The 18,261-nt window shown below is 40.0% G+C and overlaps 1 protein-coding gene across 4 annotated transcripts in view; it reads right to left on the bottom strand.

Moving 5' to 3' along the window:
• The window catches only part of Cacna2d1 (calcium voltage-gated channel auxiliary subunit alpha2delta 1), a 432,593-nt gene extending 417,929 nt beyond the window's left edge, over nt 1-14,664 (bottom strand). For 3 of the 4 annotated variants that reach the window (XM_037203556.1, XM_028862005.2, XM_028862012.2), the window contains exon 1: nt 14,250-14,664. In XM_037203556.1, the coding sequence (XP_037059451.1) occupies nt 14,250-14,344 (95 nt within the window). In that variant the 5' untranslated portion in view covers nt 14,345-14,664. The remainder of the gene's footprint in view (nt 1-14,249) is intronic. The other variant, XM_037203555.1, reaches the window with a different exon arrangement.
• Nucleotides 14,665-18,261: the final 3,597 nt, after the last annotated feature.

Raw genomic sequence — 18,261 nt, 5'->3', positions numbered from 1 at the left:
GTGTAAGTCAACATTTCTGGTCCTGGGGGAACCTGAGGAAGGCTCAACAGTGGGAATGGATAGACTCCCCGTTATCCAGGTAATAAATTGGAGAGCTGAATTTCAAACCCATGCACGTTTTGAACTTATCAGAGACAAATTCTATGACAAAATTAATCCCAAATATTCGAAAGCATTCATTTCCAGGTTTAAATATACTTATATAATTGGCATTGATGTACACAACATTTCATTTATTAAATATATGTATGTTATTAACCTACCAGGCACTGAAGAATTTAAATAGATTTAAAGTTTGAGACTTCACATTTAAGACTTTAATACATCTTGAATTAAACTTTATATATGGTGTGAGGTAAGGGTCTTATTTTGTTTTCTGCATGTAGATATTCAGTTTTCCAAACCCCTCTTCCTGAAGATGCTTTTTGAAGGAATTAGCTTCTCAATGCCTCTACATGGCATCCTCTGAAGGAGAAAGGAAACAAGATGACTTAGAACCTATCTGCTCTATGGTTCTGACAAGGAAACCTAGTCGGAAAGGACACAGGCCCACACTTCCTGTGCTCACTCTCCAAAACTGGAAGTGAGTACTCGGTAGTCAACACATGCAGCAGTTACTCAGCCTGCGAGATCTCCAAGCCTTTACAGGCATCTCCTCTGACTTGATGAATGGAGGGGAGGCTGTGGAGATAGGTCAGGGCTGCAGCTGGCTCACCATGCATTCTACAGTGTACAGTCCAGCTTCACACAAAGTCAGGACAGGAAGGTCAGAAACTAAGCAGGATGGGCCATGGTGCGGCACACCTTTAGTGCCAGCACTGGGGAGGTAGAGGCAAGCAGATCTCTGTGAGTTTGAGGCCAGCCTGGTCTACAGAGAGAGTTGCACGACTATGCAGTGAAACCCTGTCTTGAAACAGAAAGAGAAAGAGAGAGTGTGTGTGTAAGCATAAGGAGGAGCTAGCCAGTATGCTGCATTTCTTATGCCCACTCTAGGCAACATTTGGTGCCATCCAGTGTGGTTAATGGAATAGTATAAGAGATTATTTTGGGAAAAGAATCCTTAGAAATCTCCAAGGAGTCTCCAGCAATGGATAAACAGTGCAAGAAAAGTCTGTAGGTCCTATGGCCCCATAAGAATGAAGGAAGACTAAGCTTCAATTCTTTGCTCAAAAATCCATAGAAATATGCATGCACAAACACTCAATGACATGTCATTTAAGGATTGCAGTTTCCAATAAAAAGCATGGAATATGACCTTCTTTATAAGATATAAGAATGACATTCAAGAAAATTAACAGCTTAAATTACAGACTCTGGATGAAGTGAAGCACTAAACCTAAATGAAAACCTAACTCTTCCAAGCTCACACTGCCCACCTGAGTCTTCAGGACTGAGATAGACCAGCATAGCTCGGTGGTTACTTAGGATGGCTGCCACCTCACCTACCAATTCAACAAGTGCTTCAATATGGAATTACTATGTTTTTTGAACAGTGCCAAAGAGAAGGCTCACTCACTCGGGGCATAGAGCAGGTAACAATGGAAAACTACATCCAACAACTATGACACATACATATTTTGATACTTTGTACACTTCTAATTAATTTCTGGCCCTTAATCTGGCTGGTAGAAAGCATTTTCTGTTTTTATATTATCTTCTAAATATTTATTCAATATCAGAGTCCACATTCATATTTTCCTATAAATTTCATTTATATAGAAGAGTACATGCAATGTTTATGTAGGCAACACATACATATATGTTGGCAGATATATATTTGTGGCTTCATTTAGGGGTACAAAGCAAACACTAGGAGGTAAAATAGTCCCTAAACTGCCCGATTAAGCCCAGTTTCAAATCCTTCTGTGCAATATAAAATTAGAGTCCAGGGAACAATCTATTTCACTTGTGGAAAAAAAACGAGAAAGAGTAGGACATAATCCCAGATTTTCAACCCTAAAATGGGCCCCTCTGTCATAGTCATTTACAACTAAGGACTCAGCTGGCTTTGAGATATCACACAGACAGGTTGTGTCACATTTGATAATTTAAAGAATGAATGATCTCATCTAATTATCATGCATGGTTTACTCTGTGATGAGTTACCATTCCCCCATGTTTATTTATTACCATTGAGAATTACTATAAATTTTAAACAATTACTCACCAGTAGACCTTTATACCCATGTATTAATCTCCTGGGAACTAAGATACATACTCACACAATACAATTTTGCCTCATGAAAATGAATTCCAAGTCCTACATTTATTTGAACAGAAAAATCAGGTGTTTGGAGGAAGAACCAGGCATGCACAATGTTGGATTGACGGCAGTGTGCCCACCCTTTGCTGTGCCCCATCCCCCCAGGCTGCACAGGGCCCATTTGTTCAAGTCTCCTCACATTTTTACAGATGCAAATTTAAGTCAATTCTAATATGATGTCATGGCAAAAAGGGGTTGGTGCTTTTAAGTGACAAACATCCTAAGAATTTGACATGTTACTGTCTGTGGCAAATGTCAAAATGACTGCCATGAAAAGACAGGTTCCGTGGCACTTGAAAACTTGCTGCTTCTATGTTATCATGGAGCAGTGCTCCTTAGTCATGCGTTAATTCATGGCTTAATTTAAAACACCTCTGTTATTGAACCAATTCAAAATTTATGACAGAAATTCTAAGCGTTTCTTTTCCAGGTAGTGTAGTATCTGTGAAAGGCTAAACGTGATGGGGTAGTGTCCTGAGTGGAAATAATCATCAGCTGGAGGAGTTGAATCAACCAAGGCCTGTTGGTGTCTCTTAGGCAGATCTTTGTTGACTTCCTTGCTAGTGACTGAAGTCTCATTCCCTTTGTAGGACTGTCTGGAATCAGTTCTATAAACATCATGAATGGACTGCTTGCCTAATTTTCAAATATGTTGCTTTGCAGCTAAAAGCTCTCATCTTTGACAAAGAGAGGTTATCCGTGGCAGTTGTAAGTTTTAAAAATAGATTCAATCTCCTGGAGCTCTTTGCTCATGTAACAGGTGTTAGCTGCAATGTCCAGATGAAACACACCACAGGCACTGTGGCTCTGCATTCTTCCTGGTCCCTTTGGAGGCTCGGTTCTGGCCTTCACCTAGGCTCAGTTCTGCACTTCACCTACTCTCCTCTCTACTCACATTGCCCTGCATCTTTAACTTCACCTCCTTTTATGATTTTAGAAAAAGACACCTAGAAGCACTCATTTTTTCCATTCACTTGTTTTTCTCATGGCCCAAATGCACAATAATCTACCTCACTGAACCATAATTATTTATTCATGGTCTTTTAAAGACAGAGAAACCAAGCAAAGTTCGAATAGTAAACTCTGGCCATTAAAAAGTGCTCCGAGGTCCCCAAACACTCTCAATTGATCCCTACAGTGACACTGTGATGCAAAAACAGTATTATATCTGTCCTACAGATGGAAGCTGAGGCTTAGTTCTGCTCTCCTTTGTGTGGGCTCTGTTTATCTCTCAATCTCATTGCTGTGAGTCAGATAATGGATGCTCACACCTTGATGTACCTGTGAACAGCCACTAAAGAACAGGTGACTGAAAGTCTGGAATCTATTTGTTCAGTATTTTATTTTCGCTCAGAACAAAATCCAAAGATATTTCTCATCCATGAAACAGATGCAATAGTAAGACTTACCTTAAAGGACTATATTGAAGGTTAGATGAATTTGAAAACATGGACACTATTAATGACTTCACAGTGCCTGGTACTTGAGAAGGTGCTCAGATATCAAAGTAATAGTAAAGCTATTGGTGGTGAAAGTAATATAGGACAGCCATCACTAGTGCTCACTGCAGTCAGAGAATCCAAACTAGCTCAAATAAGACTGGGAGTGATGGCATCCATCTATAATCCCAGAATTCAGGGAGCTGAAACAAAGCAATGATGAGTTCAAACACAACATGAGCTATGTGGTAACACTGTACCTCCTTATAGATAGATAGATAGATAGATAGATAGATAGATAGATAGATAGATAGATAGATAGATAAGGAAGTGAGAAATGAGAGAGGGAAGGAGAAAAAGGGAAAGTGGATAGCTCAAACTCTGAATAAAAATGGAAAGGGAATTTTAAAAAGAAAAAAAAGTAAAGTCACAAAAGGGAAATAATAGCCCTTAAGTCTTTTCATCTCTTGCCACAAACCACAAGGGTGGTTTTTCCAAACTGTAATGGGACCAATGTGATCAAGATTAATGCTTGGAACTGTTGGCAGCTGCAATCCTAACCATTCATTCATTCAACCTGTAAGGCAACTGCCAGTAATTTCAAGACCTCTGGGAGACCTGAGATGCCTCCAAAAGAGTTGACCAAGGACACGTCTGGCTGGAATATTTAATCTGCAGGTGATTTGTCATTTTATCAAATTTATCATCTTGTTCTCTTGATTCAATTCTGTTTCAAGGCAAACTACTGAATATTGAACATGGGGAGGATAGTTATAAACAATGGAACAAGGGAGTAAACCACCAACATTTACCTAAAAATTAATAAATAAAAATGTTGAATTGCCAAGAACTAACTACCTTTGAAATCTGATCAACGATGTTATATCTTTAAATCTCAAGCTTGTCTTAGTCAATGCTCTATTGTTGTGAAGAGACACCATGACCACAGCAAACTCTTACAAAAGAAAGCATTTAATTAGGCTTGCTTAGTTTCAAAGGTTTGGTTCATTCTCATCACAGTAGAGTGCAGAGCAGCAAGCAGGCTCATACTGGAGCAGTAGTTCAGAGTTACATTCTGGGCCAGAGGCAGTGTAAGACAGTCTGGGCCCAGCTTGGGCGTCTTAAACCTCAAAGCCACCCCCATTGACACACTTTCTCCAACAAGGACCACACCTCTAACTCTTCTACTCCTTTAAATAATAGCACTCCCTGGCGACTCGGCATTCAAATATATGAGCCTATGGTGGCCATTCTTATTCAAACCACCACACAAACACTTACTAGATTTAATCATTGAAAACTACAATCAAAACAAATCTCTCCCAAGAAAGAGGTCCAGGAAATAATCAAGTCAAATATCACTGTGTGAGAGGGGAATAGAAGAGAGGGCTGGAATCCTCTCACTCCCAAGAACAACAGGCACTGATCTAGTCTATGAACATCAAACTCTTGAGTATTTCTAAACTCAGTGCATTATGTGGTGAGCCATGTCAAGTCTTTCTACGGAGTAGAAGGTATGAATTAGAACATTCCCCTAAAAACATCTCCAATTAATTTTGTGTCTACTCTATATTTCAAAGATCTGCTTTAATGGTGAAGGCTGATTCAAGTTCCAATGGTTACTTTATAAGACATTGTTTTTCATCTCCATTCCTCCTTCATCTGCCTCTGTCAGAACATCCATCCATCAAGCATGGTCTCTCTAACGGCTCTCTGCCATTTGGGCTGTTTCCTCCGTTATGCACAAACAGCCACTCCAGGAACACATTTCTGTCTATATATCCTTCCTCAGCACCTACAGTCTTTTCTGAAAATTGCTTTTTCTACCATCAATGGTAATAACCACTGGTCCTCCAAAAGGAAATGCCTGTTGATGAGAAGGGACCAAGAAAACAAGCCAAAGCTCAGTCAAAGTCCCTTTACCAAATACCATAGCCCACTCACAGCTGTCTAAGATATAAACAGCTATCAAACCCCTCCTTTGGCTTATCAACCTATTTTTTTCAGGAGATACATTTTAGTAAGAATCTGAACTCCATGTGATTCAATCAAGAAAGCATGAGCCCTCACAATCATTCAATACCAGGAGTAGAAGGAAGCAGATGAAGTCAACCTAAAGGGAAGAATCAGGAGGTAAACCAGAGGAAGCCAGGCTGGCTGACTTGAAAGGTGATGTTAGCCGGCAGTGGTGGCACACGCCTTTAATCCCAGCACTCGGGAGGCAGAGACAGTCGGATCTTTGTGAGTTCAAGGCCAGCCTGGTCTACAGAGCCAGATCCAGGACAGGCAGGGCTACGCAGAGAAACCCTGTCTCGAAAAACAAAAAAGAAAAAAAAGAAAAGAAAGAAAGGTGATGTTAATGGCAGTCTTCCCTACCCCATATCTGTTGGTTCGTATTTGACTTCAGCTTTCATGATGGAATAGTCTAGTTCTACCCCTATCTAAAAACATCCCCCCCCCTTTTTTGGTTCACAATAGTCCTATAATTGATTTCCTATAAAATTTTATTCCAAATGACCTAACATAATTCCTGTTTTTGAAACCAAAGAGTTCCAAATCCTTTGCCCCTTCTTATTCTGAATTTATTCTAGATTTCTAACTTCCCTTGCATGGCCAAATTCCTAGAAAGAGCAATCTGTACTTGCTCTCTCCATATTCTCAATTCCCTTTATGCCTTCAAAGTGCAGAGACCATGTTTTTGTCACCAGCACTACTGAAACTGCTCTTTTGTACCACCAGCTTGCTGACATCCTTAATGTGACCATATTGTTTGGCCTCTCTGCAAAGGAAAAGTGCCTCAAATCTCCTTTGAAAATCTCCATCATGGATACCAAATATTCTTAACCAAATAAACGAAAGCACCCTGCTTCTGGCTTTAACCAACTATTCTGAATTGACCTCCAAACACCACAAAGATGTAGTTCTAAGGACCCAAACATACCTGCAAAACAGTACAGACTCAACGACATCCAGTCAATGTATCCATCACTTCAGCATCCACACTTGCCTAGTAGTCCTCCTCAGGGGAATGAAGTTTAGTGAAACATAGTCTACCTGCTAGAGGACTTAGCTTCATCTCCAATTCTTCCCTCTGTGACTTCCCAAATCCTATCACCAAGGCCTGAAATTTCACCTCTACTGCACACCCTCCACCTGATTCACTTTCTCATCACCACGGTTTTGTAGATCTCGAGTACCACTTGTCAAATGATGATGAGTTAGTCTACTCCCTTCTCTCCCTGACTCAGTCACAAACATGTCCCTCTTTGATCATTTGGTACATAATATGGTTCAAAATCTGCCACCACTTTTTCTTCCACTTCAAATTCCCAACAACAGAGGATGAGGACACACATTTTACACAGCCATGCCTAAAGCCCAACAAGTCATGTTTTGATAGGTCATGCTTTTCCAATATGCATTATTCTGCTTTTTGCTTGGCCATGCACCCCATTATTTCATACTTAAGTTGGAATTGTGATTGTCATTCATTGGGCTGCCCTTCCTTGATTTGTATTCCTAGGATGTACCTCAGTGAAGTACATGATTCACAGTGAATAATAATTGCATTAGTTGTTGGATTAAATTATATTTGAGGTTGAAATATTTGGAGCAGAAAACATTGAAAGAGAAAGTATAAATTAAAACTATTTCTAAAAAGGAAATAGACTATTTACTTATTGGCCCAAATTGTTTTGAGTGCACATTTAGAAGCCTGCTCATCTACAGGTTATTTTGTTTCTTATAATTCATGAAAGAAATTTTGTCACAGAGCTTCATGCTTGATAATTAATACTTAAAGCTTTTAATAAAATATTATGCTAATATTTCTTATCCAAGGAACCGTTTCCCTAGAGATGCATAAAAACATATGAATTTGTAAGTATTTTTATGTTTTTGAGATCTGGACAAGTTTAACGTCTGTAGTCGTTAAGCTGAATTTCCATATCTGAATATTTAGGTCTCTAAAATGAATGTCACGCTTAGTGAACAGTATTTCAAGTCAAGAAAAACCACACTAGAAACGAGCCAGGGATGACAATACAGTGAGAATAGCTACACATTAGAAAGGAGCCAGAGGTGACAATAGAGTGAAAGTACCGAAGCAATACCTCCAGCATCTGCAATTTTGTGACTCGTAAATCTGAGGGCGCCTTTTTCCGCCCCACTCTTTGGCTTTACTCCTCACAGTACTCTTATCTCAAGGCCTGTTGTTTAAAAACAAGCAATTTTCCCAGTGTGTGAGACCTCATTTATTTTATTGAGCTATTCGTCTTTTAACTCTGAGGCTAAGGCATGCCTGTCTAGCCATCCCTTTGTATGGCCAGCCTGTAAGCACCTGAGAAAAGGACAATGTTATCAGCTCTTCCCCATTTGTTCTTCTAATTATCCCCACAGCATGTGGGCAAATGTCAAAGGAAACAATTGTCTAGACTGTCTGATAGTTTGGATACAAGTGTCAATTATGTGCTACAGATTTATCTGGGTGTCACAATCCCTCACAAATTTCCCTTGGAGGGTAGGAGGAAGTTCCAGCAAACATGGAGCAGAGATTCAAGAGAGAAAGACCTGCACTTAAGAGCTGGCTATGGACACCTCCACGGGGGGGGGGGGGATATGTCCCTATGTGATTGGATGTCCATGCACACAGTAAATTATGATTAGTATTCAGTGTATGCTCATGTGCAGAAAAAAAAAAAAGAAATGATACACAGTGTTAAAAACAAAATTGCAAGGATTATTTTTCATCGTGCATTAGGAGAGGACCATAGTAAAATTTTAATTGCCCAGGAAAAAGAACTTGGACAGTGAGATTAGCCTGAAACTGACATGTTTAAAATGAACAAGACCATCATTTTCTATGCCATCATTTCTAGTTGAAATGGTTCTTGCATTTATGATACTGAATTTTAAATGTATCCTAATTTTTTTAATTCACTGAGCATATGGTTTTAAAAAAAATCAGCAGAAGCATATGTTAAAATAACATTTAGCCTGAAATGTTCCATATTCATATTCAAAGAGAACTTCAAATACTGATATAATTTTTATATATGTCATATATCATATATATTAATTTCAATAATTCTGAATCAAAATGATATATATGAAATTAAAAACAAAAGTGTACCTACTCATTCAGGCCACAGGCCAATAGTTTTCTTGTTTATAACATTATTAGAATCTGTACAAATAAATTCCAAAAGTTAGGGAAAAAATGGTCACTGGCTCTATTCATTGTTTTAATTGCTTATAGTATTTGTTCCTATTTACTAAATCATTACAAAAGAAAGACTTTAAGCAAGGAATGCCTAAAAGCTCATATTTTATATAATGTTTTAAACCTTCACATGATATCTTCACTTCTAAAATATCATACTACCAAATATATTTAACTCTTACAAACACATCTGCATGCTCTACATAAATACAAAAGTAAAATTGCCCATGATACATGAACTTTTTCATGGATGGCCAAGATTTTAAGTGCAATAGTTTCATCCTCAAGTTACTCTTGTGTATAATGTCAGATATAGTCATCTTAACAAGCCACTCTAATACTGAATGAGATTTAAGCCTGGAAGATAGTAAATGATTAAGAGAAATCTTACAGCATGGACCCCATGAATGAGCTTACATTGCACACTTTTTTACCTAGTAAACCATCCGGTGTATTTGTTTGTATGTATGTATGTATATGAATATATATTTGTGCATGTATATTTTAACATACAAAATATTATCTAAGAATTAAAGAATACTATAACTGTACACACTTGACAAATTATCTAATTATGTGCCAAATCTTTAGATCCTTGTACTAGGAGGCAAATGCATCAAGGTTCCTACCTTCTCAGTACAAGTTGCTATGCTGTATTCAACTGACATTTTCTTTCAACTCTGTAAAGAATATGATGCTCCCATTTTCATGTCTTACTGCACATAAAAGCCAAGGTAAATCATGTACAGGCTCCATGGTTGGCTATCACTGCTCAGCTCAAGTGGACAGGAGAGTAACTGCAGGCCAGGCTGAAAACATTAGAGTACTACTTATAGGCAGTCCATGAGCAAAAGGATAGGCTGCCACACTCAGAGTCCCAGCACATAGTCTACGCTGCAGGCTCTCTAAGGAAAGAGTGGAAACAATATAACAGTTTGTTCCTCACAATAGCACCTTACACACTCTTGGACCTACTACCTCAGACAGCCCTTTTAACATAGTTGATGAAAGCCTATTACTTCTTAACAATAAAATGTTACATTTTAGAAACATTAAAACAAATTCTGATTTCTTTAAATCATTCTACTTATACTTATGACAGAACTTGCTGGGGCGATACCTCTAAGATACTAAAGGAGATTTAAAATTCCACATTTCCACAAAAAAAAATTTTATGTCACCCACTTAAATTTCCAAGCTTAAAGTTAAAACTTCATTGAACATAAATAGTAGGAATCAAGATTAAGAAGAAAAAAATTACTGTCTTGGAAATATGTATCTATATTGAAAATAGGGAAAAGAAGAGGAGCAATGCATAGGTATTTTATCTAATGATGTTACAGAGAACATATGAATTAAATAACAGTTGTGAGCACAAACATTTAATCATTTTAAAAATTCTACATACCTTGTTATAAATTCATGTTCTCAAAGTAAATAATAAATTTAAAGACAATACTTTATTTGCATGCATCTTCACGGAAAAGCACAGAAGCATACTGTATTGTTATTTTCTATATCAAAGATACAATAGAAAGGTATCCAGATGCTTAGTTTTCTTTGAAGAAAATGAGAGATAAGATTTTTACCTATTTTGAAGCTGAACTACCTGCTTTAAATTCTAGTGTTCATTATGCATATGAAATTATAATTAATAAATTTCACTGGAACAAAGGAAAGATGCAACTTCATTTATATCCTTCCTATAGCCAACCACTAAGCTTATATTACTGTTCATATTTTTCTAAAATGATTTTTTTAGATTTTATTTCAGTTGGCCTAATGCTCACTGAAATGCCAATGCAAATAGCTGCTTAAATACCTACATAAAACAATAACAAATTAAACATTGTTACTATTTATATACAGAAATAAAACTATTTTTTCATATTCTACTCATACACCTGTGGAGTAATGTTCTTATGTTGTTAGGCTTATGAGAACCAATTGGAAATTGGGAAAAGGGTCTTTAACACTCATTCATTTGAGATTATATATATACTATTTTATTTTATATTCTTTAATAAGATGCATTTCCTCATGCCATGTCAAATAGAAAGGTCAAGTGAGCCTGACTAGATCACTGACTCCTAATACATGGAATAGCTAATACCCATCCCAACATCATGGCATCCAGCAATATGTCTACCTAATAACAGAAAATATGTATCATAAGTATTCATTACTCAAAACTACTAAATTTTATGACATGTTATATTTACTTCTTAAAAATAACTAAATCCAGAGTTATATATTTAGATCATTATAAATTTATAATCAAACCCAATATAGTAATTGGCTTTTGTCCAATTGTTCACTGGGTAGCACTTTGATATGACTGAGATAAAAATTTAATTTTAACTATAATGCTTTAAAAGTGAATTTATAAACAGGTTCTAAAATTAAAGACAGATTTTAAATTAACATTACTATACTGATCAACGTGCATGTGTTCCTGAATTTTAAAATAGATATGTTTTAACATAAGTGCCAAGAAATTATTTCCAGAAAGAAAGCTGCCCTTTTTGAGACACCAACATAACATATGTATATTAAAATGTGAAGATAATGTGTTTTCCATCGAAGCCTAAGCCAATAAGCATGGATGCTGGCTAGCACATCATGTATTTAGTTTCACACCTTACTTTGAAAAGTATATCCAAAAGAAATATCTATCCCATAAAAAATAAAAACTGTATCAAAATTCCTTTGCATGAAAATAAACTCATTATTTGAATGCTAATTGTTGGGCTATGTTTCTATTTTATTGCAGAAGAATACATTATATTGGAATGTTAAAACGGACGGCAGAAAATTCAGCATTTAGAGTAATATGTTTATTTATTATAAAAAAAAACTAAAGACTTTCCTATTAACATTGCTAAAAAAAAATACCTTTTAATTACAAGTATAATTCAACCCCAACTCCAATTAGTGCCTAATTAATGTTACAGTGTGTTAATGGCATGGTCTTCCTCTTCTAAAAATGAAAAATTCTCATTTTATATTTTTGTTGAAAAATAAAACGGCCAATATAAAGAAATTTATACATAGAAGCATCACAATTTGCCTTTAGTAACTGTTACAATCTCTGGATTCCCTTCTTAGAATCTTGATTTTTCTCCAGAAGGTCTGAGCTTTATCTTGATAACCACTGCATTTCATTTCTTTTTGTCATGCAAGCAAAGCAAGTGACACTGTTTCTTGATGAGACTGATGCCACATGTCTTTTCACAGACTTTATTCTGAAATCTAACATCAAGTACAAATGCCTACTATCCTTCTTCCGAAGACAGAATTACTAACTTTACAGATAAATAATTGCAAGAGCGGGAAGGCTTCCAAAAGCATTCCTATTACTACCCTCAGTCCACTGACTTTGAGCCACAAAGCCTGCTCTGAGTCCATAATAGTGTTTCACATACTATGTAAATATTTTTATACTCCCATTGTTTGAAAACAACTCAAATCCTTTCAAAGAAAAGGAATCATGGTGCCCTAATTCCAATCTAAAACTCATATTTGATCTTGTTCATATCTTTAGCACATATCCGACCAGGGAAATGGAGTTGCTTAATTTTGGGAATGCATTTATTGCAGATGTTTTTCTAACAAAGATTTTTTGCATTAATATTTTACTATGACATGCTCAAGAATGAATGGGTTTTTTTTATTTTGTTTTCCTTAATGTGAGAAAATACCCTCCCCAAATGACAGAAATATTGGCAAATAAATTTAAAACAACACTAAAAAGGTACAACCCGAGTAAGTTAAGAATATGATTTCTTAAAAACCATAACTTATTTGACACAAAATGCATCAGCGTCACCCGAGTCCTTATGTAATAGGCCAAGCTTCAAAAGTACTAAAAATATAATAGGCAAAAGTGTGATTTCTTAATAAGACTAAATGATTTTGTAGCATCTTGGGAATTCTTAAGACTTTTCATGCTTAAAATTAAATAGTTGGAACATTCTGCCAATTAAACGAAGCTCTACAGATGGCTTTTACACTTTTGCTTCATAACAAAAAAGATATGCAATCTTTTTTATAGAAGATTACCTAAAGAGAACATTACTGTAAATCAATGGCAAAAATATTAGACACCCCCTTTCTCCGGGCTGGAATATGCATCTCTAGATGCTTGCACTGACATCGAAGGTGATAAATGATCTAGGCCAAATCTTAAATAATAGCTGTCGGGTTCCAGCTAGTACGGATGCACTTCTAGTGTACCCCCAAAACACCAGGATTGAGCTTTCTGCCAACAAAGGACAGCAAGTGATTCCCGCAGCATAAAAGCCGGGCAGGCTACCCTGGGCTTTGTTTTTGTTATGTAAAATGCATTAAAGTGACTCACCCACTTAAGACTACCTACTTTGAGAAGCTTTAAAGTACCTTCAAGAACCAAAATAAATGCTTTCCCAGAATGCCAGATAAGCTATTCAGCGCTTTTAAAAAATATGTATATATTTATATGTGCCACTGACTCTGATTCCTTCTTGCAGCCTGAGAGAGCGGAGAATGGTTGCATGGCGTTCCCTTCCGCCGTGTGACTATAGCCTATAGCTACCTTTCAACACTATTTCCAGAATAGCAACGGGTTTTTTTTTTTTTTTTTGAAAGTTATTTTAGAAATGTTAAAAATAAAAGAAAATTGCAGGAGACTGTGGAAACAGTCCCTCCCTCAAAGAATAGGGGTTCTATTCATTCTAAGAACAGGAACAGCGTGTCTGTCGGCACTTAGATGTTTCAAATAAAGGGTTGGATAGGTTGGCTTGGGTGGCCCTGGAACCTGTGAGCGCTGGGGTGGACAGCACGCTCAGCTGCCGGGAGCGAGCTGGCTGGAAACCAGGGAAGCTGTCAGGCGCTCCTAGTAATTTGGGATCTAAATGAGTTTGGACAGCACAGCAATTAGCATCCTAGAGGCCAAGTACACGAGAAGCGCACACTCCCTGAGCCAGCCTGAAATTAACTCTGTGAAATACCTAACGGAAACACAACTTTTCATCTGGCCGGGTTTGGTGGGAGCTGGGTATGCCTGCAAAGTTTTTCCCCAAGTCCGGCTACGGGCTTCAGCGTGGAGCATCCTCGGAGACCCGGCTGAGACGCCGCCGACGGCTAGCGGACGTTCCCCGGGACGGCCGAGGCTCCGCACGCCGGTTCCGAGCTCATTCCAGCGGCCAGCAGCACACGGCTCGCACGGCTCGCCCGCCCGGCCTCCGCGGCTCCCAGCCACGCTCCCCGCCCCCCCACGGGCAGCCCGGCGCCCGCCGAGCCGGGACCCCCGCCTCCAGCCCCCGCCCGGGCGGGCCCGCCGACTTACGTGACGGCCGAAGGGAAGGGCTCCTCGCACGAGGGGCCGATCAGCCAAGATTGGAAAAGTGTCAGAGTCAGGGCCAGCAGGCAGCCAGCAGCCATCTTCGCGATCGAAGATCAGTGCCCTCCTTGCCCGCCCGGAGGCGGCGGGGCTGCACGCGGCGGCCGGGGAACCGCGCCGGGGAGCCGGCGTCTACGGGAGGGCGAGCGGGGAGCGGCGGGCAGGGCGCGGGCGAGCGGCGGGCGGGCCGGGCGGGGCCGGGCGGACTCTCTAGCGCGTGGCGGCGGCCGCTCCGTGCCTGGGCTGCCTCGCCTGCGCCGCCATCAAGGGCGACCGTGGAAACGGAGCTCGGCCAGCCTGCCGGCGCCCGCGCGCTCTGGCTCCCCGCGCTCGCCTCCCTGATTTATCCGCGGTCGCCCAGGCGAGGGCGGGGGCGGGGCGGGGGCGGAGGGGGCGGCGCGGGGACGCGGCGGCTGCGGGGATGGGGGGTGGCCGGAGCCGGGCTCGGGCTGCCTTCCCCGGGCGGGCGGGTCGCGGGGAGGCGGCCGTGGGTGGGCAGCGGGAGGGCCGGGCGTCAGAGCCGGGCGGGGACGGGCCGGGCGCAGCCCTCCATACAAGGCAGAGAGGAACTCCCAAAGTCGGCGTCTCCGGCTCCCGCCGCGGGGCGTGCGGAGGCCCAGCCGACCCGGCCCGAAGGGGCTCCCCAGGGGACCCCCGGCGGCCCGCGGGCAGCCCCGGGCGCGCAGGCTCCTGCCGAGCACTTGGCTCGCCTCCTCCGGGGTTATTTTTTGCACAATCTGGCAGGGGCCCCCAAGCCCTTCCTTCTCCAGGCGGAGGATCTACTGCCTGCCTAGGAATCATGAAGTGATTTGACAACAGATGTAGGAGGGGTTTGTGGTGCGTTTGAAAGCGCCGCTGTCGACTCTACCAGGTGGCACTGTTTTTCACGGTGTGCCAGGGGTTACAGCTTTTGACAGGGCTGGGTACTAATGGTGCCAGCGGCCCGATGCCCAGATACTACTAGACTCGGTTTACCTGGCGGGGACGGAGCCTCGGGGGAGGGCTGGGAATAGATGAAGAACAGCTAAGGCTGTTTTTTTTTCTACAACGCCGTAGGAATGAAGGGTAGAGGGATGAAGACTCCTTCGAGGGCGGCTACTGTGGCAAGGGGCTTTGGTAACATCCTAGCAAGCAACCTTCCAACCGGTTGAAAAACTCCCTGTCCTGACCACTGGACGGCTGTGCTGGACGAGGTTGGTGCCGGGTGAATTCACTGTGTCGGTGTGAACACAGAACGGAGTTAACATCAGAAACAGGTGGCACTCTGCAAAATACATCTGAAACATGGAGGAAGGGCTGGGTTCACCTCCACCCTGGGGTGAAGTAGTGGCAGGGCTTCTATTCGTGGGTCTTCTAGAAAGAGAACAAAACAAAAGATCTTCAATTATACCTCCCCTGCCTGGCTCAGGCCACCTTCAAGGATGGATTTGGTGGGCCGCTGCTAGAAAGGTTTCATGGAGCAGCACAAATTCTTCAGCTGCCTCCAGAAGGATATGAAAACACTTGACGTGAAGTCAGAGAATACAGTTCGAAATGAGAAAAAAAAGACCCTCCCGCTAAGGCGAAGAGTCTGTAATGATTCCTGTGGCTGTAAGATTTTTAATCACCCCTCCCTCCTCTCTTGGGGCCCAGGGGTTTATGGAAGGATAGACCGCTACTCATTTGGAATTGATTCTCTAAAGGCAACCTCCCCAAACAAAGAGATGATGGTAAGGGTGATTGTGGCCAGATCACAAATGTGTTTTGTGATTTTATGGAGTTTGGCCCTGTGGTTTAGCTTTCCTTACCGCCCTTACCGCTTCCTTTTCACGCCGTATTTGTTTTCTTTATGTCCTCTGCGTCTCTATCTCGCCCTTTGTTTCCTTCTTCCTACTCTGAGTGGCCTCACAAAGGCACCCCAGAGCGACTTAACTTAGTTTGTTTTGTGTTAGGCAGAGAAAGAGCTTGGCACCAGAGCTGCAGCATGAGGGATGAAGTGGGATGTAATAGGATTGAGAGTCACAGCTCTGACGGATATTTTACAACTACAGATACCTTTTTCCCCCAAAATTAGACACCCAAATAGTCAAATCCATCATTCTTTTCAATTTTTAATGACTCATCTGATCTTCTCCAGCACCAGGATTAGAACAAGAGAATTAGATGTTCATTATTGTCTACATAATGTGTTGGTATCATAATGGACTTACTATATTAAAATATTGTTATAATATATTCTATTAATTATTTCATTAATACGACAGGCTTCCTACCATGGTACATGATTTCCAATGTTACATTTTTTTTTTCAGGACAAAAGGCTTATAGAGTAAAAGAATGTAATAAGGTTCTTGAGAAGGTAAGTCAGGTTTTATTAGTAACTTCGCTGGTCTCTGATAGAGTACTGTGCTCTGCAGTAGCTGAAACTGTGGTAGAAAGAAGTTGCTTCCACAACTCTTATTTTGAAGGGTAGGTGGTTTTCAACTACAAGCCTAATTCTTTGAATTCTCTGCAGTGAGATTTAGCTGTTAATTGTTTTGCCAACACAAAGCTTTTAAATGAAAATATTCAAAATGAGTTTCTTTAAATACACACACACACATATATATATATATATATATATATATATATATATATATTAGCTAAAACAAAGTCACCTTCACAACATGCATTATGTGTCTACTGGATTAACCATACCCTTTCACAATGTTTTCTTATCTCAACTGCATTGTTTTAAGAAAGTTCCATAAAACTCATATTATATTCCATTAATTTTAATAAAAGTTCCCTAAATCCCAAAAATCTGTCAATCAAGTTAAAATGTTTATGAATCAAAAGGACTGATGATAAAAGTGGCTGCATTATGGCCTAAAAACAGAACAAGAAGCAAAAAACTCAATGTCTAATATTCATTTAAGCAAAACCATTTTAATTGGAAAGTAAATTAATGAAGCATTGCAGAATATTTTGTATTTCATCAGTTCTGCAAGAGAGTTTAAAGGGGATTTAATGAAAGGAAAATATTAACTTTTACTTACAACAGATACGTGATTCGTCACTTCCTGGTACCTCTCAATAGTTACCCTGTCAAGGAACGACGACAGAAGAGTGCAAGGGTCAGCTGCTGTGCCTCCTTGGAGAATCCTTCCCAGGAGAATGGGAAGAAAGCAAGGCAGAGATGGAGTCCCTGGAGAGTGGTCAAGGGAATGTGCACTGAAGTTCAAGTTGGAGAGAGAGTTCTTTCTCAGTGCTTTAAAAATAAAGTGGCACCAAAAAGTCTTCATTTAAAACAATGGAAAAAGAAACTATTCTAAATTAAGAAATATGGTCAAATGTTTCCTATAAACAAACTATTTGGAATAAACTGGCCCAAGTAAGAAAGAAGATAGATATTTAGATAGATAGATGATAGATGATGGATAGATAGATAGATAGATAGATAGGACATTCAACATTTGATGAAAGAAATGCTCCTCTATGTAGACAACAAGAAATGTTGAAGACATTTACTGCTCTCTGTTTATTCACTTTCATTGTAAATTTATGCTGGCTTCTATAAAACATCATCATATCTGTACATAAGCAACAGTTCTTTCTTTCTTTCTTTCCTTCTTTTTTTCCTTCTTTCTTTTTCAGGATTTCTCTACATAGTACTGCTGTCCTGGAACTCACTATATATATATAAACCAGGCTGGCCTTGAACTCACAGAGATCCACCTGTCGCCTCTTGAGTCCCTGGATTAAAGTCATGCATCACTACACCCCAATATAACAGTAGCTTTTACGTTATTCAGCTTCCAAACTCTGCTAATCATAGAATTTCACATTCAGCTTTTTTGTTCTTGTTTCATTTCCCCTATTCCTCACTCTCCACTTCTGTTAATCATAATCACATTTCAGGACCTGCAGAAAATAATGGCCCACAGTATGACCGTCTACTAAAAAAAAAAAAGAAAAAGAAAAGAAAGCCTCCATTTCT

The sequence above is a fragment of the Peromyscus leucopus genome, chromosome 3 (genome assembly GCF_004664715.2).
Source record: "Peromyscus leucopus breed LL Stock chromosome 3, UCI_PerLeu_2.1, whole genome shotgun sequence".
In the NCBI taxonomy this organism is placed as follows: domain Eukaryota; kingdom Metazoa; phylum Chordata; class Mammalia; order Rodentia; family Cricetidae; genus Peromyscus; species Peromyscus leucopus.
The sequence above is the reverse complement of the archived record's forward strand: the minus strand, read 5'-3'. Positions and strand labels throughout refer to the sequence as shown.